This window comes from Balaenoptera ricei, chromosome 15 (assembly GCF_028023285.1).
Source record: "Balaenoptera ricei isolate mBalRic1 chromosome 15, mBalRic1.hap2, whole genome shotgun sequence".
Classification (NCBI taxonomy): domain Eukaryota; kingdom Metazoa; phylum Chordata; class Mammalia; order Artiodactyla; family Balaenopteridae; genus Balaenoptera; species Balaenoptera ricei.
The window spans coordinates 17,186,565-17,209,245 of record NC_082653.1 but is presented as its reverse complement, the minus strand read 5'-3'; the positions used below and the strand labels follow the sequence as shown (position 1 = coordinate 17,209,245).

The 22,681-nt window shown below is 41.2% G+C and overlaps 2 protein-coding genes across 9 annotated transcripts in view; both read right to left on the bottom strand.

Moving 5' to 3' along the window:
- Positions 1-22,681, bottom strand: part of PTPRT (protein tyrosine phosphatase receptor type T) — a 1,095,010-nt gene that overhangs the window by 1,008,835 nt on the left and 63,494 nt on the right. The window lies entirely within an intron of this gene.
- LOC132349183 (glycine cleavage system H protein, mitochondrial) lies at positions 10,534-11,133 on the bottom strand. The gene has a single exon (XM_059897380.1). It carries the CDS (start codon positions 11,113-11,115, stop codon positions 10,594-10,596), a length of 522 nt encoding a protein of 173 aa, XP_059753363.1. The 5' UTR covers positions 11,116-11,133; the 3' UTR covers positions 10,534-10,593.

Sequence of the window (22,681 nt, the reverse complement as noted above, 5' to 3'; positions counted from 1 at the left end):
AATAAATAAATAAACAAACAAATAAAATTAATTAATTAATTTTTTTTAAATGTCAGGGGTCCTTAGCAACTGCTCCATATAAAGAATCATTCTCAAGGCCGACTGTCTGTTGGATGAACTGCAGGCAGGAAAAGCTGAAGAAATGGTCAAGGAAGTGTGGCAGACTGTACTCTGCGAAGAAGGCTGCAACCATCTCTCCTGTGTCACATGACCTTCTGCAATGCGATCCTGACACTCCCCCATCAAGAGGCAGAGTCCATACCTCCACCCTCTGAATCTAAGAGGGGGACCCTCTGACTACTTTGACCAGTAGAATATGGCAGAAGGAACGTGTGCCGGCTCCAGGCACAGCTCCTAACTGGTCTTGCATCTTGTGTTCCCTGCCTCGGGGAACACTGGTGTCTCAGTCACAGGCAGTGAGAAGCTTGAGCCACACAGAGAAGCTGCTTGTGGGGACTCTGGATAATCTGAAGTTAATGTCCAATATCAACTGCCCTTCATGGGAGGGAGCCATCTTGGACAGCCAGCCCAGCTGAGTCTTCCAATGGCTCCAGTCCCAACACCATTTGACTATAATCTCAGAACAGGCCTGAAGAAGGAATGGCCCAGCGGAGTCCAGTCAACCCACGGCACTGTGAGAGACGATAATACATTGCTGTTAAGTCATTAAATTCTGGAAGGATTTGTTACACAGCACTAGCTAACCAAAACCTTGACTTGACAGAGTTGGGGTGAGGGTTTAAGGACAGATCAGAAATCTCCTCTCCTGAGGGTCCTGTAAGAGATGCCAATATCTGCTTATGAAGACCTCTTCAAAAAAAGAAAAACAACACTCCAAACTCCACAGCATTCTGGGGACATGGGGGATGGTACAATGTACTTGAAGCCAACAGTGTAAAAAACAAAATAGACATCTTACCATACGCACCATTTTAAGGGTGCTAAAATCACTGCTCTGAGCCATGCAATGGGACAATCAAAACAGAATTTTTAAGGTCTAAAATCTAAAAAGCCTTCTAAGAAATGCAAATAACCTTATCTTCTTTAAGTCTCTATTTTAAAGTAATAAGAAATGCATTAGCCATATGCACTGCCTCTGGCACCAATCTAGGATAAAGTCACTTAAATTCCAAAGCCAGACCTCACCACCCCACAGTAACTGAATGGCCATACCTGAGGAATTAGCTAAGGAAGTCAAGGCCTCAATGAGTTTTTCTATTTCCTTTTTTTTTTTTCTTTCCCTTTCTCTGCTGTTTTCCTTACTCTTCGGTACACAAGAAAGCAATGGTAGGAAGCAAGTGTCATTATGCAGGAACTGTAGTCCTGTGAATGACAACATCAGGACAGTATGGGAAAGGGCCCAAAGTGCCTTATAGAGGAAGATGATGAACACAGCAGACTGTCTACGAAGCAGATATAGACTCACAGACGTAGAGAACAGACTTGTGGTTGCCAAGGGTGGGGCGGGGGAGGGATGGACTGGGAGTTTCGGGTTAGTAGATGCAAACCATTACATATACAATGGATGGACAAGGTCCTACAGCATAGCACAGGGAACTATATTCAATGTCCTGGGATAAACCATAATGGAAAAGAATATTTAAAAGAATATATATGTGTGTATATATATATAACTGAGTCACTTTGCTGTACAGCAGAAATTAACACAACATTGTAAATCAACTATACTTCAATTAAACACACACACACAGAGCAGACTGTGGCCAGATGAACCTCCCACACGGCAAAATGGATCTGGGGCCCAGTCCTCTTGCTGATTGCTTAGATGGAAACGGGTAGCCCATGCTATTCGAAACGGGCCAGACATGAAGGTCTCAAACACATCCATGGCTCAGGAACCACAGGTGCCCACCAGAAGCCTGGCAGGGAATCTCACCTCTGAGCTCTTACCTATGGGACCTTCCTTCACTCCCTGCCTTGGGTCCCTCAAGACTCAGCATTCCTACTCAGTATATTTGTGCTAATTCTTTTCATCCAATATTTATTAATCACCTTCTGGGCTGGAAGCTGAGGATACAGCAATGAACAAGCCAGACCTGGTCCCTCCCTTCACTTGGGCAGACGTTTAAGCGGAAAAGACAAGTAACAAGCAAAAAATCCAAGATATTACAGACAGTGATAAGTCAGTATAGGAAAAGACAGAAGATGTGACAGAGGGGGGAGTCGAGAAAGGCCGGTTTAGGTTAGGAGGTTGGGGAAGACCTCACTAAGGTGATGGCATTTAGGCTAAGGACTGAAAGGCGAAGGGACTTGGAGCAACAACATTCCAGGCAGAGAGCTTAGCATGTGCAAAGGCCCTGAGGCTAAAAAGGAACTTGGCACTTTCTAGGAATTTAAAGAGAGACCAGTGGCTGGATAACAGAGACAGAAGGAGGAGAAAGGTGGGAGATGAGTTGGGAATGAAGGCAAGGGTCTTATACAGAACGGTAAAAAGTTTGACTTTTAGCTCAGTAGCAACAAGAAGTTATTGGAGAGTTTTAAGTAGGAAAGTGACTACATCTGGTTGATTAGTTTAAAAGTCACCCCACAGTTAGGACAGTGGTTAGCCTTAGGGGGAATAGTGACTAGTAAGGGACAGACAGGAGCATCTAGCCTGCTGACAACATCCTATTTCTTCACCAGGGTGCTGTTTATGTGGCTGTCTTCAGTTTGTGAAAATCCACCAAGCTGTATATTTAAGAGACACGTCCATTTCTGTATATATAGCATATTTCAAGAAAACATTTATAAAAAAAAATCACTCTGGGTTCTCCCAAGAAGTGATTTTAGAGCAGCAAGAGAAGAGGTGGGGAGGTCAGTTAGGAAACCTGTGTAGACACCTGGGGGTGAGAAGTGAGGGTGCTTTGGGTGGGGCTGGGAGCAGTGGAGAGACACCTGCCTTCAGACGTGCCGGGCCTCCTTTTCTGACTTCACGTCTCCTGGCATCCGGGAAACGCACTCCACTCCTGCACTGACCCCAGGAACTCAAGCCCCACCCTGGGCAGTGCCCCCCAGATCAAGACCGACAAGGGTGGCAGGGGAGAAATTCAGTAACACGAGAGACACAAATGTTTATCCAACAGCAAATCCATCAAATATTTATGAAGCACCTACTCTGTCTGAGTTGTTGGGAATGGCTGGAAAAGAAGAAACAGAAAGCTGAGGAGGGCAGAGGAGCACAAGTTACAACGTGGATGGGGTGAGTCAGGGTAAGAGGTAGAGAAGGCACATGGGGACCAGAGTTAGCAGGTAACTGAGACCCTCCATGTAGTCAGGGCACAGAGGGTACCCACACAAGCCACGGGAGTGACTCCCTGTTCACACTGTTCTGTTTGACCACTCCTGGGGAGCGGTCCCACAATGGGACTGCTTCGGTTCTTTGCTGAAGATCAATAGGTCCGCATCTTTTAGTCCTTTGCTAGAGATCTCAGTTCTGTGTTCTGCTTTAAATAGTAGACTGTTTAAAGAAGAAAAAAACAATCCAGTGAGAGCTAGGACCTTAAGAGCAGAGAGCTGGAGAGCACAAGTTCTCATTTGGAAAGGAAAAGAATAAATTGATCTTGAGAAAAATTTGTACTCTGAGAATTAATCACCTTGAGAAACAGGTCAGGCTAATTATTCCTGGAGTGGGCAAACAGCTCTTGAAATGAGCTCCTAGTTATCAGACTTTCATGCTTAACAGAGTCAGCCATAGCATCTGTTTAAAAAATAAAAACTCATTTGCATGTCACAGTTCAATGCCCAGGGGACATGGTCTCATCACCAGCCAAAATATTTAACATTTCCTTGAAAAAGACATTCTCTTCTGACCTCGTTTCCAATCCAGATGGGAAGTCTCTAATCCACTTGAATGGAAACATGTCCTCACGTGTAGATGAGGATGCAACAAAGAAATCCAAATGACATCTGCTGATTGAATGGAAACTAGACCCACACTCTGATAATAGAGGACCAGCACATTCTAGTAGCATATGAGATGATGACATCTAATATCTCTTTCAAATCTATGAGTGGATGATTTTTATTTGATTGGCTGGAAGGCAAAATGGTGGGAACACTTGCAAGCAGCCCTTCAACAAACATGTACCCATCCTGGAAGACAAATTCAATCTATCCAACACCAAAGAGTGCCAGGAACTATTGAAGGGTAATGTAGAAATGTAGAAATGGGGCTCCTCTAAACTTGCAAATAGTGGAAAAGAACATTTCCCTATGAGATAATGAGAATATACTTGTCTTAGAAATCAGAAACTGTTCATTTCTTTCCATTCTGTTCTGTTCCGTGTTATATAAGATAAAGGGCCTCTAAGGGTCAGAAAACTAGATGAAGAAATAATGAAATTTGAGGCTGTGTGGAAAAGAAAGGATAGGGGTGAAAAGAAAGAAAGTCAGGGAAATGCAGGATTGCTTTCAAAGTAAGATCCTACTGCATTTGGAATGAAAATAAAATCAATATGGAGTACAAGAAAGTTCCACTCTTTTGGATGACTCTATCCAGCTTCAAAAAGGATTACTTCATAAAGTGAACTGAAACTCAAAAGTTGAACAGGGAGACTCATGCACAACTTTTATTAACCCCATATGGTCCAAGGAGGCTTTCAAAATAAGGACAGCTGATGCTTCCTCCATCCTTGAATCTTGGGATTCTGGAGACAACTCATTTATTACACAAATGTGTCTCCTGCTTTAATTAAACTCCTTCACTCATCAAGGGAAGGGAAAATAATCCCAATCTAACATCTCATCCATGTTGAACTCTGCTGTCTCTCTTCTGTTTCCAAATGAATTTGACTTATTAAAAAAGTAATGAGCTATTAATTAACTCTACACTCACACAAAGCTGTTTAATTCTCAATCTAATTAGCAGCAATCTGTTGAAGGGTTCTAACGATTATTTTAAATTTGCTAACAGAAACATCTTTTCACTTTTCGTAAGTTATTTATAGAAGAGCTCACATTGGATCCTGCTTGGTTTTTAATCTGATAACATTTTTATTAAATGAGCCACTCTTCTCCCATCTCTGTGTGACAAGGTTTAGAACTGTCACCCTTGGAAAGCCCAGAAATAGTATCTTGGGTCAGCTACATAGCCATGCACTCTTCTGTCCTTGAAAGAACCTCCAAAGGATGAGTGCTTCTGATGTCATTCTCAAAGAAGAGGCAAAACTCAAGGATGAACCACAGTGGACTTCAAGCTTCCAGCAGAAAGACTGAAGGCTTGGAGTTACTGGCGGGGTTGGATGTGGTAGGAAGAGAAGCTCACCATGACACCCACAACAATGTCTTTTTTCATAACTGATGTAGCATAGAACATTCCTGAACCTCTTTTTAAGAAACAACACACACTGAATCACATTTCATTTCTGTGTAGAATTGTTACTATAACCACTACAGTAAAATGTAAAAATATCAAATGATATTTTATTTGCATGCTCTTTGCATTTCTGTACACGTAAGTTTATATGTACATATTAATGTGAAGGGCTATATACTCCAAATTACAGATCAAATAAATATGCATACATACCCACACACACAAATTCCACATAAAATAAAATGTGTTTATACAGAGGCATTTTGATTCTTCCCTATAAAATATAAGAGATTAGATTATTGTTGATATGCCACTTTCTCTGCTCCTCCAAGATCTAACGTGGGGTAAAACTATTTCGCAGTTAGGATCACCGTGGAGAAATATCTGGAGAAATAGCTGCAGGAGGAAGCAGAGACTCATTAGCTTTCCCCTAACACCTGAGCGGAAACCGTTTCCTGTACCACCTCCTTAGTACATGAAGAGGCAACAGGCATATGGATAAGAAAACAAGTTCTAGAGCCAAACTGCCTGGGTCTGAATCCCAGCTCTGTACTTACTAGCTGTGTGCCTTTGGGCAAGTTATTGAACCTCGCTGTGCCTCAGTTTACTCAACTAAAAAATGGGAACAATAATAGTACCTACTTCATGGGGTTGTTATGAGAATTAAATGAATTAATATCTCTAAAGCCCTTAGAACAATGCCTGGTACATAGTACATGCTCTGTTATTCCTAAATAAAATTAACTCTAGGTAGGCACTTCTCCCTCTAAAATATGTAGAACTGAGAATGCTACAAGGCCATTATCCCACTGATAACAGTACAAAAAAAAAAAAAAATCCAGAAGCTCAAATTACAGAGAACACTGGGTCACAGTGAAGAATTTCTTGTAGGTATTTTTTTCTGTTTCTTTTTTGAGAAAACATAAGTAGGGGTTAAATTAAATGCCTTATATTTTGAGCCCTCACTAGTGTTATTATTTATTAAATGTCATTATTCATTAAAATGCTAATAATTCACTAGGTTTTTAAAAAATTAAACAGAGGACCTTGGAATAATTAAATTTAAATAAGTAAGTTGAATATTAATGGAGCGGGAAGCCTGGGGGAGCGTGTTCCAGAAACTAGTTATTTATTTATTTTACAAAAAAGAGTCATAGTTATAAATAGTATTAATAATACCAGTAATAATGGCCCGTATTTATTAAGCATTTTCCACATGCCAGGCACTAGGCTCAGCGGGTCACATGCACCATCTCATTGCATGTGACATGGGCAAAGGCGAGTACACTGGTGGTCCTCTCCTCTCTGGATTACTGCTCTTACATTACTGCTCTTACATCGCCTTTCCCCAATTACTCAGCTCCTGCGGCCAGTGCCCTGAGCAGGACAGTTGGACACTTCTTCGAAGGAGATGCCCAATTCCAATATCCCTGCCGCAGAAGGTCATGCAGGAGCTGAGAAGGTACTCAGGAGACAGAAGGTGCCAAGCAGATGGATGACGCCTAGTTCAGCCCTTAAACTGGGGGCCAAGGTCCTCCCATGGGCCTGTGTGTCCAGATCGTCAAGGCTGGAGAACACACAGGCATTTAAATCCAAAGCTCCATCACAGAATGCTGTCTACTCTGTCCATGTCCCTGAATCAGAGATCCTGGTGTCCCTTGGTTACCCCCATCAATGATGCCATAGAGTATGGCTCTCACCCAGGGGTGATTTTGTCCCCCAGGGGACTGTTGGCAATATCTGAAGACATTTTTGGTTGTCACAACTGGGAAGGGAAGAGCTCCTACTGGCATCTAGTGAGTAGAGGTCAGAGATGCTGTCAGAGATCCTACAACGCACAGGACAGCTCCCCACAGCAAAGAACTGCCCAGCCTAAAATGTCAATTCAATTTCTAATTTCAACCCAGGATGAAAACCCCTGCCCCTGAATGGCTTGCAAATAGCACAGGTTTGGGGTCCAGACAGGCCTGGCCATGGCTCTATTACAACAGTCAAAGAGCCTTGGGTAAGTAACAATCACTGAGCCTCACTTTTCTCATCTACAAAATAAGAGCCTGATAAAGTCATGTGAAAAATTCCCTAGCACAGCCCTGTGAACTCGGCAAACTGCGGCTATTATTATCATGGGTTTGTCCTCATAGAAATCATGCAATCCACTTTCTGTCAGTATCACCTCTAGGTACTAGCTGCAAACCTTACCTTTGGGTAATGAGTTTCAAACGATGACTCTAACTGATCCATGCAGGGGACTGAACTCATGACTTTGGCCTCATTAGTAGCACAGAAGAATCTACTGAGCTGGCCGAAAGAAGGTACCAAAGAATCGTTATTTCCACTTAACATTCAGCAACTGACAACACAAGCAGAGCACGCTGAGCACAGGACCAGGCCTCTGGAATTAGGAGTCTCAACTATCTGACTCCCGGGTATTCCCACCGGGCCCCCATGTCCCATAAACCAGAACACACAGGTGGTAGGGGATTAAATGAGATAAGGCTAGCAAAGCACTCAAGAGCTTTTCTTAATCAGTGTTCACGAAAGGTAGTTAATATTAATGTCATGAAATTAATGACATAATAGGACTGCACCAAAGTCCAACAGTTATTTACCAGACTCACCTGTGTGATAATAAATAATGGGGCAATTCTCACCCCACCTGTCTTATTCACCCAGGTCAGACCTACTCATGCTTCTTAGCTCACACGTGATCTCACCCAGGAGGCCCTACGTGACTCCAGATCTCACTGCCATTCTGTGTTCTTGGCAATTCATTGGGCTTACCTATCACCATCAAAACTGCCTTCTTACTTTACTGTAATTGTCTTTTTTTTCTTTTTCCATTACAAGTTTGTGGGCTCCCAATGGCAGGAATATATTTTTGTTCATGTCTATGTTTGCAGCTGTGGCATGGGGCTAGTACCTGCCACTGACTAGCCACCCAGCGTGGATTCCATGTGGGTTGAGATGTGGATGTATCAGATAGCTCTTGCTACAAAAACACTGGCCCCAAACTAAGTGGCTTAAAGCAGAAATCATTACTCTGTGATAATGGATCTATAGATGGTCTGGGGGCCAGCTGATCTGGGTGTGGCTCAGTGGGCTTGGCCTGGGCTTCAGCTTGGGTCCAGGTTTGTTCCACGTGACTCTCATCCTCCTTGGACCAGCAGACTAGCCACCCATGTTCTTCTCATGGCAATGACTGGACACAAAAGGGGTGAACAGAAACATGTGGTGCTTCTTGGGGCTTCGGCACAGCTCTCCACCCATATTTTATTGGCTTAAGCAAGTCATATGGACGATGCCAAGCTTACTGGGTGGGGAAGTAGGCCACAGCTCTACTGGGAGGAAGTGCAAAGACATGTGGACAGAGGGTGGGATGAAGAACTCGGAGCACCAATCCAGTCTACCATGGGAACTCTTGCACCCAAAGCAGAGGGCTGTTCTTACCTACTTCTAGAATCTGTGGGTAGTTATGAAATGTTGTCCCACCCTATCCTAACTATCAGGAGTTAGGGCCTGCATTATTCCATTCCAGTGTCTACCACGGTGCCCACAGGTTATTAATCAGCACAAGGTCACACAACTGGAGAGGAGTAATGATGAACGCAAACCAAGGTCTGTCTCACACCAAAGCCCCCCACACCTACAGCTCCCCAGCAAGACCAAGTCAAGGTAGAAAATATGATCCCTGAAGCCCTCCTCCAGTGATATTTTCCTTCCCAAACTTAATTTCTGAAGTATTTTGGAAGCAGTGTGATATAGTCAGAAGAACTATGAAGACAAGGTGGAGAAACAGTCAAGAGCCAGTTTCATGAACTCATCACATCCCCAAGCTCTATTCCCATCCACAAACCAAAAGGGCAGGGTGACAGAACCTCTTGGACACCCTGTGAGCTCTGTTCAAGGCATTCTGACCCAGAATCAGTTTCAGAAAAATAATTTTAGTGACAAGAGTGACTGCACTCTTATAACAAATGCTTCCAAAACATTCTTGACCAAGCCAGGTTTTGCTCTAAAACACAGATAACATAGATCAGAAGCATCTCACTCTCATTTGAGGTCAAACTGGCTTTTTCCCAGGGAAATCTTAAAAGATCTGTGTGTCAATCAAAGTTAGAGGACAGAATCTTCTAGTTCCTTTTGTAACTATGGAGCATCCACATTCCATAGATACAAGAGTCAGCTCAGCCATACATACATAGCTTGCTTAGGTCTATCCCCTATCACAGAAATATTTTTTAGGTGCACCCCCCTTAGTAAAATGTTTAATATGTAAAAATCTTAACAATCTTAACATGCCAAACAGAGGAAATATATTACTGAATATTAACTTAGTTCACAAAGTGTTCTTTTTAATTGGGTAAATCCCCCATAGCTTTTGTCTTATTTTCATTATCTTTTGTGAGTTTTTTAATTGCAATATAGTTGATTTACAATGTTGTGTTAATTTCTGCTGTACAGCAAAGTGATTCAGTTATACATACATACATTCTTTTTTATATTCTTTTCTATTATGGTTTATCACAGGATATTGAATATAGTTCCCTGTGCTATACAGTAGGACCTTGTTGTTTATCCATTCTCTATAATAGTTTGTATCTGCTAACCCCGAACTCCCACTCTGTCCCCCTTGGCAACCACAGGTCTGTTCTCTATGTCTGTGAGTCTGTTTCTCATAGAAATATTTTGATTTTAGATGTTCAATGCACATTTCTTTTTTTTTTTTTTTTTTTAATTAAGAAGTTGAATATTTTATTATTAAACTGTTTCTTATTTTCCTGCAAGGCTGTTGCTTCACTGTATAAAAATAGCACCAGCAAATACAGTATATTGCAAAATTAAGATAGTAATGTTCTTCACTGGACACTATACAACTAACAAACTTTTCTCCACTGTCATTTATTTCCAGTGGCAAGTTCATTGAGTATTTTGACCCAAATCCAGCGATGGCTGTAAGCAAGTTACAATATTATATAAGGTTAAGATAGCAATGTTATCCTTGAATTACATAATTTTTATAACTAGTTTTACCACAGATAATTTCAGGAATTCTGAGTATTACAACTGGAGACTAGCCTAAAAATCACAGGGTGTTGTGAAAAAGATGCATAGTGTTTATCTGAAATCATTAGGAAGTTAAGGGGTATTTTCTTCAGGCAACAATGTTTCCAGTAGTTTCTTTTGCTAAAAGTTGCTTTTTTAAAATCTATCCACCACTAATTTAAGACAACTATGCTAGATTAAGTTGTTTCAAACTAGTTTATTTAGGGGTTCCATTTTCACTCCTCAATAGATTTTATGTATTTCTCATATGCTTCTTCACTCATTAGTTCATCTAGTTCTGAAGGGTTACTGAGTGTCATCTTGATCAGCCAACCATCTTCATAACAAGATTTGTTGACAAGTCCTGGATTTTCTGCTAGAGCTTCATTAATTTCAGTTACTTCTCCTGATAGAGGAGAATAGAGTTCACTAGCAGCTTTCACACTTTCCAAAGCACCAAATTCCTCTTGTTTGTTCAATTTTGTCCCAACTTCAGGCAGACTACAGTAAACAACATCTCCCAAAGCTTCCTGTGCAAAATTGCTGATTCCCACTGTTCCAACACCGTTTTCTGTTGTTACCCATTCATGTTTGTCTGTGAATTTACGACCAGACAGCAGAGCGGGGCCGGTGCGCAGCGCCCGGACGGCGCCCGCCCGCAGTCCCCAGGGCCGCGGCGGGCAGGGCGCGTTGGGCGCAGAGATGGCGCGCAGGCTGCAGATCGCGGCCCCCACGCTGCGCGCCACTCGCAGCGCCATGTGCGCAGGGGTGCAAAGGGTCTCCGCACCTCAATGCACATTTCTATCATGACTTCAGAAAGAAATATTTTGTGCTTGATCAGAAGTCGGCAAAGTTTTTCTGTAAAGGGCCAGATAATAAATATTTTCAGCTCTGCCTCCGCATGACAGAAGTAGCCACAGACTATAATCATATATGAATGAGCGTGGTTGTGTCCCAACAAAACTTTATTCATAAAAACAGGGGGTTAGATGACTTTGACCCATGCGTCATATTTTTTGACCCTTGATTGAAAAGAATAAGAATATATTTGGCTAAACTTCTAGAAAATTGGTCAACATCTCCAAGAAGCCAAAGAAAATGTATAAAATTTAGGTCACCCTTTGGCAGAGTCTGATTTAAGCAATACCTAGCTACTCATTTAATCCTCCTTATAGGTTGATGAGATGGAAAATTATATTCCCATTTTGCAGATGAAAATACTGAGGCTCACTGAGCTTAGCGACCTACCCAAGATCACACACCTAGGATGTACAAAGCCAGGATCTCAACCAAGATCTGTGTTCATTTTAATTCTGTTATTTTCCAGCATTAGTGTGTGTTAACATCATGCATCCCGAGCCTTAAAATGGTTACAAAGAATGATCAGAAAATGCCACTTTTATTCTAAAAAAGTTATCAGTGATTTACAGTTTACAAGTAAGATGTTCATTAAAGCTCTTTTTACGATACTACCAAATTGGAAACACTCTAAACGTCCAATATTAAATGGGAAGTTTAACAAATTATGATGGAGCTATCGAAAGTAATGTTCATAAGAATATGTAATGATATTGGAAAATGTTCACAATAACGTTATGTGAAAAAAACCAAAGCAACACAGTGGCTAAAGCAGGACCCCACTGTTTTAGCATGTATATTATACATACAGAAAGCTCTGGAAAGCAACACTCTAATTGTTAATGATCATTTGGCTCTCCCTGGTTTCGGGATAGTAGGTAATTTTATTTTATTCTTTGAACTTTCCTGGTTTTGTCAAACTTTATTCAATGTACATACTAGACTTTTATCATCAGAGAAATATGGTTTTTTAAAGGAATTTATCCTTAGAAGATGTGGTGTGTGTATATATATATATATGTACATACACACACACACACACACACACACACACACACACACACACACACTGGAATATTACTCAGCCATAAAAAAGAATGAAATAATGCCATCTGCAGCAACATGAATGGTCCTACAGATTATCATAGTAAGGGAAGTAAGCCAGAGAGGGAAAGACAAATATCACATGATATTGTTTACATTTGGAATCTAAAAAAAAAAAATGATACAAATGAACTTATTTACAAAACAGAGACTCACATAGAAAACAAAATTATGGTTACCAAAGGGGAAAGGGGGTGGGTGGAGGGATAAATTAGGAGGTTGGGATTAACATATACACAGTACTATATATAAAATAGATAACAAACAAGGGACTACTGTATAGCACAGGGAACTAAATTCAATATTTTGTAATAACATACAAGGGAAAAGAATCTGAAAAGGTGTGTGTGTGTGTGTGTGTCTGTGTGTATATATATGTGTGTGTGTGTGTATGTATGTATAACTGGATCACTGTGCTGTACACCTGAAATTAACACATTGTTAATCAACTATACTTCAATTTTAGAAAATGAAGGAAAAAAAGGCAATTTAACCATAATTATTTTCTGTTCCCTCTTCTATTGTTCTCTTCTATTTATTCTCTTCTTATGGGAAAGTTTTTCATAAACGAAAATTTAAAAAGCAACCATTCCATCCTCTAGATTCATGGGAGAATCCTGTGTACAGTCCTTAACAATAGGCTGCAACGTACACCTGGGTTTATATCTATATAATCTTTAAAAGGATGAAGCAGTGGTCCTTCAAATGTCCGGAACCATCCCCAAAATCACATATGTACCTGAATCCAGTCGTATTTACAAGCCCTTTTGAGTAAAAAGAAAACTTCTTGTTTCAACATTCATCCTTTCTACGGTTAATGGCAAAAAAAAAAAAAAAAATTACCACTAATATTAGGCATAATATCCCAGTACCATTTGCAATGTGCCTAATGGGTTCGGTGTGGTTTTTTTATATTGCCTCCGAGACAAGCAATGAGTCAGAAGTTTCCTCCAAGAACTGAGGAAGTGGCACCGTTTAATAGCAATGTCAGGAAATCAGGTCCAGAAGAACCAGACTTGAGTCCCCAGCAAGGTCACTTGAAAGCTGAGTGTCCCACGGCACGTCACAAACTCATCAGCTTAGCATGCTCGTTCTTAAACTAGGAATAGTAACCACACTTTCAACACCCACCACGGAGTCATGAGGATCTAAGGAGAAAACAGTGAAAAACTACATTAAGTATCTAAAGGGTGTTCCTGCCATTACTGCCAACAATAATACTCGGTATGTGTTCTTTACCTGCCACTTTCAGATCCAGATTTTTAAAATTACTTTTCTTGGAAACTGGTTACCTTCTTCTCTACCAGAGGAAGTCATTGTGTATATGCCTGTTGCTGTGTGTGTCTCTGTGTGTGTGTGTGTGTTTTGGTTATCCTTGTTTAACTCAGCTGTACGTAAATGGGAGTCAAGTGTACGTGAAAATGGTTAACATATTCTTCTAGCTGGCACCACTCCTATTGCTTCCCTCAATCATGCTTTTTGTTTTTCTAAACACTTTGCATATTATTGCATAGCTATTTTAAGTACATTTTTGTACTAATATAAGCATATATACAGAAAAGTGTACAAATCATAGATTGCTTAATAAATTTTCACAACACACTTAGATAACTGCCGACCAGACCAAGAAAGAAAATATTACCAGCATCACAGAAGCACCCTTCGTGACCCTTCTCAATCAACACCCCGACACCCCCAAGATAACTACTGTTTGATTTCTATCACAATACATTAGTTTTACCTGTTTTTGAAATACTCACTAATGGGATCATACACTATTTTATCATCTGTGTCTGGCTTCTAGTACCCAAAGATGGCTGAGATTCACCCACTTTGTTGTACAAAGCAGTTCATTATCTTTGCTGGATAGTATTCCTTTGTATAAATATATCACGATTTATCCATTCTACCATGGATATCTGGGTTGTTTCCAGTCTTTCTTGGTTCTTACAAATAATGCTGCTGAAAACATTTATGTATATGGCTATGAGTAAATGTGTTGACCCACTTTTGTTAGGTATATACCTAAAAGTGAAATGGCATCTCATAAATTATGCAAATATTAGCTTTTTCAGATCTGCCAAATTTTACTTCCAGGAGCAGTGTAGGAGAGTTCCAGTTGCTTCACATCCTCACCAACATCTGACATCACGTCTTTAACATTTAGTAAACCTAGTGAGGGTGTAGTGAAATTTTGTTGTAGTTCCATCCATAGAGAAGCTAGAAAGATAGTAATGAGAGCTGTCATTTACCAAGCACTTACTTGTGCCAAGCCCTTTATTTGTCATCTCACATAAATCTTATACATATTATATGAGTGCAGGGCTACAATCCCCTTTTTACAGATGAGGAAACTGAGGTTCAGAGAGGTTGAATAACTTGCCCAACAATACACAGCTACCAAGTGACTAAACCAAATCCAAACCTAGTCTGGGGGCTCCAAAACCTATGCTCTTGATCACCAAGCTATTCCTCATCATTTTAAGATTCTAGTAGATTCCAAACTTTAGCATGCTTCAGAACCCCCTGGAAGGTTTATTAAAACAGAGACTGCTGGGTCTGACCCTCAGAGTTCCTGATTCAGTAGGTCTGGGGTAGGGCCTGAGAATCTGCATTTCTAACAAGTTCCCAAATGATGCCAATGGGGTCACACTTTGAGAACCCCTGTTCTAGAAGATGGCAATCATGTCTGACTTTTCTCCATTATCCAAAGGCCCTGGCCCAGTGCCTGGCAAACCTCAGACACGTAAATGATTATTGAATGATTCCTATCCCTGCTTGGCCCTCCATGCTAGCACAGAAAGCCATGTCTCTCAGGCTGCTGCAGGCCATTGTGAGTGAACCCTGTGACCCCTCTGACTTGGTGAGAGCCAAGAGAAAAGTAACAAAGAGCTCTGTTTTAGAAATGCCTGTTGACAAACATGAAGGGGGCAAGTGACTTCACAGATTTCCCCCACTTTTTTATTTTTTTAATAAATTTATTTATTTTATTTATTTATTTCTGGCTGCATTGGGTCTTCGTTGTTGCGCGCGGGCTTTCTCTAGCTGCGTCGAGCAGGGGCTGCTCTTTGTTGAGGTACGCAGGCTTCTCCTTGCGGTACGTGGGCTTCTCCTTGCGGTGGCTTCTCTTGTTGCGGAGCACGGGCTCTTGGCGCGTGGGCTTCAGTAGTTGCAGCACGCAGGCTCAGTAGTTGTGGCTTACAGGCTCTAGAGCACAGGCTCAGTAGTTGTGGCACACGGGGCTTAGTTGCTCCGCGGCATGTGGGATCTTCCCGGACCAGGGATCAAACTCGTGTCCCCTGCACTGGCAGGCGGATTCTCAACCACTGTGCCACCAGGGAAGCCCTCCCCCATTTTCTTTTAATCAGTATTTAGAGAAGTCAACACAAGGGGAAGAGTAAAACTGTTTCCTGGGTGTATGTTGCTCCCAGGCCACTGTGTATCCAGAGCCTCCAGTACTCAGGATGGTTCTGGTAACTGGGGACAGTTGTAACTGACTATATTCAAGCAAATGTGCCCACTCCCTTGCTTACTGCACTTTCTACACTAGAGCTTTTAGTTGTGGCAGAAACTGTCAGCTATCAGATCTATTCTTCCTTTTCTCATTAAGTAACAGCATCACAGTTTTTAGCCAAGCACTACAATGTCCAGATAAAAGGCTATTTTTCAGCCTCCCTTGCATTTTGATATACCCACATGATTAAATTCTGAGCAGTAAGACACAAGCAGAGGCAGACCTTCCAGGAAGTCTTCTTAAAAGAGAGGGAATATGCCCTTCTGTATCTCTTTCTCCATCTTGCTACTCCAGATGCAATGGTTGGAACTCAAGCAGCCACCCTAGATTATGAGGCTCAGGGCCACAGACCATGTGAATGGTAGAGAGGTAAACTGGAATGAGCCAATGACTCGTTTAACTTTGTAGTACCACTAGACCAGCAAACTTGCTTCCTCTGTGACAGCTTTTACAAGAGGTGGGAATCAATTTTCATCTTGTTTAAGTCACAGTTATTTTGAGGCTTCTCTTTTATGTAGCTGAAGTTAATCCTAACTAGTACATAGATATTAACAGTCACTATGAGTCAGCTGAAAGACTACTGGACCCAGTTTAGCCTCCCTCTCTCGTAGTATGCCCTAAGCAAATCACTTCAATTCCCTGCACCTTGGTTTCCCCATCTGTAAAACAGGAAGAAAAAAGAATATTGTAACTACTTCAAAAGGCTTTTGTGAGGCCTAGCTGAAATATGCTTTATGAAATATAAAGGCCTACAAATATATAAAGGACTTTAATTTCCTACAAACAAGACAACTTTTTAAAGAGAAAATAAAATAGGAGAAAGCCATGTATGAGAAGTCTCTCCTAATTAAGGAGAAGGGAGCTGAATCAAAGCAACGGTTTCTCTGCTTACCTCTGCCACGTCACCTCCCACAATCCCATCCAGGTCATTCTTTATTTTCTAAATGAGAACTTAATTTTGCTCTAACACCATTATTACACCTAAATGAAATATTTATTGGGCTGAATACCAATTGACTTTTAGAAATAAAGATTTGAAATTTATGCGCTAATGTAGAGTAATTCAATAATTGTAAATTTCACAACCGAGCTTTGTAATCAATTACTGTTTAGTAATGATATAAATGCACGTTCTTCTCAGGAGACCCTGGACAACTATAAATTAGATTCTGCACACATAACAATCTGGCACCATCTCCACACAGGTTTTGTCTCTTCTGAGGAGTAACCAAGGCCAGGGATTAATCCCAGGCTGGCTTCCCCCGACCATGAATTTAGACCCTATTTCACTCATCACTCAGGCTGTGCCGAGTCTAAACTTAATGAGCGTTCACACAAAGCATAATTCAGAAGATAAATCACCTGGAAGGAAAACCTCACAGCCCAATTCAAAGAGATGCTGTACAATGTGTGGGCAATAGAGATAGTCACTTAGGCATTCATCCATCCAACAAACAGTAATTGAGCACCTACTGTATGTCCAGCACCATCCTACATTAGTGTAGGAAACAAAGGCACCTGCCCTCCTAGAAGGTGAGAAGAAGGTGCAATGAACAATAAATGATAATCAACATAAATAAGCAAATTAAACTGGGCTGAACATCAACTGATTTTTGGAAATAAAGATATGAAATTTGTAAGCTAACACAGAGTGCTGGGCAGTTATAAATGCTATGAAGAGAAATTTATAAGCTAAGTATTATCCTAATTTTACAATTAAGGAAATTATAAATAAGGGTTCAAAGAGGAGAAGTAACTTGCTCAAAATGAGAAACTAAGTTGGATTTGGGATTTGAATTCAGACCTACCTGATGCCCATTTCTGCCCTCTCCCCACCCCTCACACTGAATGGGCGGATAAATGACCAAACCTACACAAGCAACTCGGACCTCATTTCTCACTGACTGCAGAACAGAAATCCTTGTTAATAACACCCCCCATGTCAATTAGAGACTCTTAACTCAGAAAATAAGGCTAAGATTAAAAGAACGCCCTGTAGCTAGACTGGACACTGGCACCCATCCGCATCACCATGCTTAAATCTAGACTTGGCTTAAGCAAAATTTCCATTTTAATTTCCATGTGATAAACACTGGTATTATTTTCACTCTGAAAGAACCTTAAAGCAATTGTGTGGATCACTGTTCATTTGAAACCCTTTCTTTGTCTTCATAGGGCCGGCCAGCTACAGGAGAATGCATTATAAATTTGGCTTCTATTGGAACTAAGCTTGGTAAAAGGGGATTCTGAAACCCTCGGGGAGACCTCTGTCACAGAACCACAGATTCTGGTAATTGATTAGAGACCTTTTAAGTGAGCGCAGTGATTACATTTTGAATTCTTTTATATTAATTATTAAAGGCAAATTATGTTGTTGAAAAGAAAAGCCATAGAAAGATGGCAATTTAATGACATAGGTTAGAGAGGCATTGTGGATAGGGTAATTGATTTAAAAAGTGAAAGGCAGTGGGGAGAAGGTTTGTCAAAAATGGATTTAACCATTTGAAAACTGTATACCTAGTCATTGTTTATGTGTTGCTTGAAGATGAAAAGGAGCTGAAGATTTGGAATCTGACCAAATATGAGGGAAAGGAACTTCTGTTGTATCTGTAAAATGGGCTCGCCCACTAGTCTGGTCATGCCTGACTGAACAATCCTGTATCTCTCTATATAATGTTCAGTGAAAGAGCTCACAAGAGAAAGAAAAAGATTTCACCTGAATGCTGTCACTTTCTTGGGCTATTCCTTTTCAACAGAGATGCCAATACTTCCCAACAATATGGAAAGATGTTGCGAAAGTCAGAGCACAGATTTTAGAATCACTGTATGATTTAAACCCTAAAAATAAACTTGTGTTCTAAGAATGACACCGACCCCTCCATTTCATCCCCAATCTCCCTTCCACTCTCAGCAGGAGATGGAGGCACCTTGTAATGGTAATAGTAGCAGCAGGAAGAGTAGGAATACGCCACACAGCAGTGGTGTTTACTAGTAGTAATAAACATCCATGGAGTGCAGCTTCTGAGCTGGGTCCCAGAACCATCACTTAAAGGAGGGTTTCCCAGGAGAGCCACCCAACCTGCTACAACCACACTGGGTTTTGCATGACAAGGGATGATTATGATTTTCATTCCTTCTCTAAGCAACAGAAAATGAAATATGGCAAGGGCGAAATATCTGTATGGCAAAATTACTTATGGTTATGAACTATTTCTCCCTCCTTTGGATTTCTCCTTAACCCTAGATGAGAAAAAAATTTCAGTCACAAAAAAAGGCTAATCACAAGACACTGCCAGGACACATCAACACCCTAATGCACCTACTGGCATTAGTAAAAGCCAAAGAAGATTGGAGGGCCCATCACTCCCAGCAAGTCCCTTGGCCATTCCCTAGCCATCTTACTGCAGCCACAAGCATCACCCAGAAGGGGTGATAAAGCAGAAAGCCCAGGCCATTACACTAAAGCATCACTCAGTGCAGCTGTGGCTTCCTGTGGCCAAGCTAGGTCCAGAAAGAGGTTCAAGGTCCAGGGTGGGGGGTCATGGACACTTTCTAGCTTGGCATTCCAAAGAGAATTTCCCCGTGGGAGGATATAGTGTCTGATCTGAGAGAGACTGGGGCCCTGCTCTATTTCTGATGGCAGGTGAGGCCCATTCTTTGCATGCCAGACTTGGGCTAACCTCCACTTCTCACTCGGTTTTGATGGGTCTCACTTTGATTGATTTCCCAATTTTCTTCCCATAGCTGCAAATCTGGATACTTTAAGATATTGCTAGATCTCCCATGCTGACAACTGCCATGGAACAATATGAGCTTAGGAAGAGTTTCATTCTTTCCACTGTAATGGTGATAACCCTGATAAGAATTATACTGTATTTTCAAGCATTGAGCAAAGAAAAGCAACGGTAGTTAGATGCAATGTGTATGAAGAAGACAAAGATGCCTACCATACAAACGATGAGAAGCAGAGAAAGTCCGTATCGGGTAAACATGTCAGAGGCAGGTGAAGACAGCCCGAGGCCCTCCACTGGGCCAATGAGGAGGTACTCAACTGGACACTTTCGTGGGCAGCCACATAAAAGGCCAAATAGATTCAAATGGGGTCAGAGAATTTTTAACAATGGAAGATGAAGAAATGACCAACTGTTGGCTGATCTGCATTCAGTCTTGTCTTGGACCAACTGCTACAACTATCCTATCACAGAAGACAAAATGCAGAGATCTGAAAGCTTCAAGCTCCTACAACAAATCAGATGGATTATTGCTCTTGACAATCTTGGGCTTGCCAACCCACTCCTTCCAGCCTGTCCCAGCACAACCATATGGGGATTGCAAAATAGGAAAGGACGATAGGCAGAACAGCACCTCCACTGGATATGGCACCAAAGAAGAAAGTTCCAGCAATACGAAGAGACTTCTCTAATATCAAGAAATGGGAGAAGGGATATAGGACCTCAAGAGACCCCACTTCTACCACTGCACCTGAATAAATGGATCTGGGCTTTAAGCTCACAGGAGCTCCAAACTCTTGGCTTCATTGGCCTGCAGCACATTTGGAAGAAAACCAAAAATCAGACTGCAGGCTACCAGCTGTAAGCCCCCTCTGCCTGCAGTTCAGACCTGGCTGGGGTGATGGCTTTCAAAGTCAGGGAATTATCAGTATCTTTCTCCCACAGCTCCCATGCTGGAAGCCTAGGATAGAGGCCCCAGTGCATTCTCAAACTATGCATATCACAATACCATAGCAGGATAAGTGTCGCTTCATCACAATTTTAAATATATATTCTAAATATATATAAATAAAATTTAATGAGATATGTCAGTTTATATAGACAAATATATAGTACCTATGTATGTGTGTGTGTAGCATTATGTCTTCTGTCCATCTGCCCTACAAAGCTGTAAGCTCCATGAGGGGCCTCCCCAAGGGCCCTGTTTGTGTGCTTGTTTTACTCACTCCCACCTAGCCCCAAGCCTAGCCAGGTCAGTCATAAATTATTTCAGTGAATGACTGCAACTGACTCTGGCTAAAGGGGGCAGGTGTAGAGGTTGAATGTGTAGGGGCTTCCCCAGCCTTTCAAATAGGCTCTACCCAGAGAAAGACAAAGATCATACGATATCGCTTACAGCTGGAATCTAAAAAAATGGTACAAATGAACTTATTTACAAAACAGAAATAGAGTCACAGATGTAGAAAATAAACTTATGGTTACCAGGGGGAAATGGGGGGGGGATAAACTGGGAGATTGGGATTGACATATACACACTGCTATATATAAAATAGATAACTAATAAGGACCTACTGTATAGCACAGGGAACTCTACTCAATACTCTGTAATGGCCTATGTGGGAAAAGAATCTAAAAAAGAGTGGATATATGTATACGTATAACTGATTCACTTTGCTGTACACCTGAAACTAACACAACACTGTAAATCAACTATACATCAATAAAATTTTTTTAAATAAATAAATAATTTAAAAATAAAATAAAATAGGCTCTACCCTTCCCTGTGTGAGGAGGGAAGGCAGAGCTCTGATCTCTCATGTCAGGGCCACTCCTCCTGATTCTCCATGATGTTCCCTGCAAAAGGGCAGGGGGTCTAACAACCCCCGCCCACCCTCCATGCACTCAGCCACAAGGAGCTGCTTTTTTTCTAATGTACACGACCACATGCTAGCTGAGCCCTGCCTCAGTGCCCTTTTTCTGACCCTATCATCTTTCTACTCTGATGGGGAAAAGGGACTGGTTCTTTGCCAACTTCCGCCCTTCCCTGTCTTACCAAACAGAAAGCTGCCCTCAGCTGCTCCCCCATCGTCACTTCCCTTTCCCTACTCCCAAGAGTTCTTTTTGGGGGATTTTGTGATACAGAATCAAGAGGACACAGAAAAACAGAAATAGAGAGGCAGAAGACAAAAGCGAAGAGTTTAGGCCAAAAAACTAAGCTGATCTATGTTACAAAGACTTAATAACAAGTGGGGCAGGAAGAAAAGGAGATAATCAAGTTGCAAAACATGTATTCGGATTCCCACTACTAGCCTTTAATAGATGTAAGTAAATAAGTAAACGCTCTTTTAACTATCTTCGTGCTCCTTGAACATGACTGTCATTCAGAGACTAAACCACGTGGGTTGGCAGGTTCCTAAAGGTTCTATTTCACTGATTCCAGAGAGAGTGCAAATACCAGAAAACAAGACAAATACTGGGGGAAAGACAAAAAAACACTGGAATATATTGCTTTTCCCTTACCCCATCCCCCGTCCCTGGAATAAAAACATCATAAAAACAGATAGGAGCAGAAATAAAAAGAAGCTTGGTACCAATGCAAGAATGGTTTAAAAGCCAAACCTATGGACTTATCCAGTAGCCACAGGATCAAAGAGAACGTTCGACAACCACACGCATGAACAATGCATTTGCCGCTTCCCATTTCTCAATAAACATGGCTTCTAAACAGAAGAACAGAAAGAAAAAAGATGGGACTTATTATTTACCTACTACAAAACAAAAAAGAGAACAGCATCAAGAGACCTTGGAAGTATACACCTCTGAAAATAATCTACTATAGGATCCAGAAGAAAATTTCAGAAATCTGTTCATCATGCTTTACATCATTTATGCCAAAATTGGAAACACCTCTAGCCCCACCTCCAGTGTGCTATGCTTGTTCCGGGATGGTCCTGCTTTTCTCCAGTATCTTATAGACATCAGTAAAATGACTTTTATATTCTTTTCGCTCTCTGGAATTTTCAAATTGTTCTGTAATGATTGCATATTGTTTCTACAATAATTTTTAAAACTAACTTGGCAAAAAATAAAACAATTTCCCTTAACCAAGTTTGTTTT

Bases quoted from the DNA above. Each gene is read 5' to 3' on its own strand.
- LOC132349183 (XM_059897380.1), bottom strand. From the start codon at position 11,115: ATGGCGCTGCGAGTGGCGCGCAGCGTGGGGGCCGCGATCTGCAGCCTG.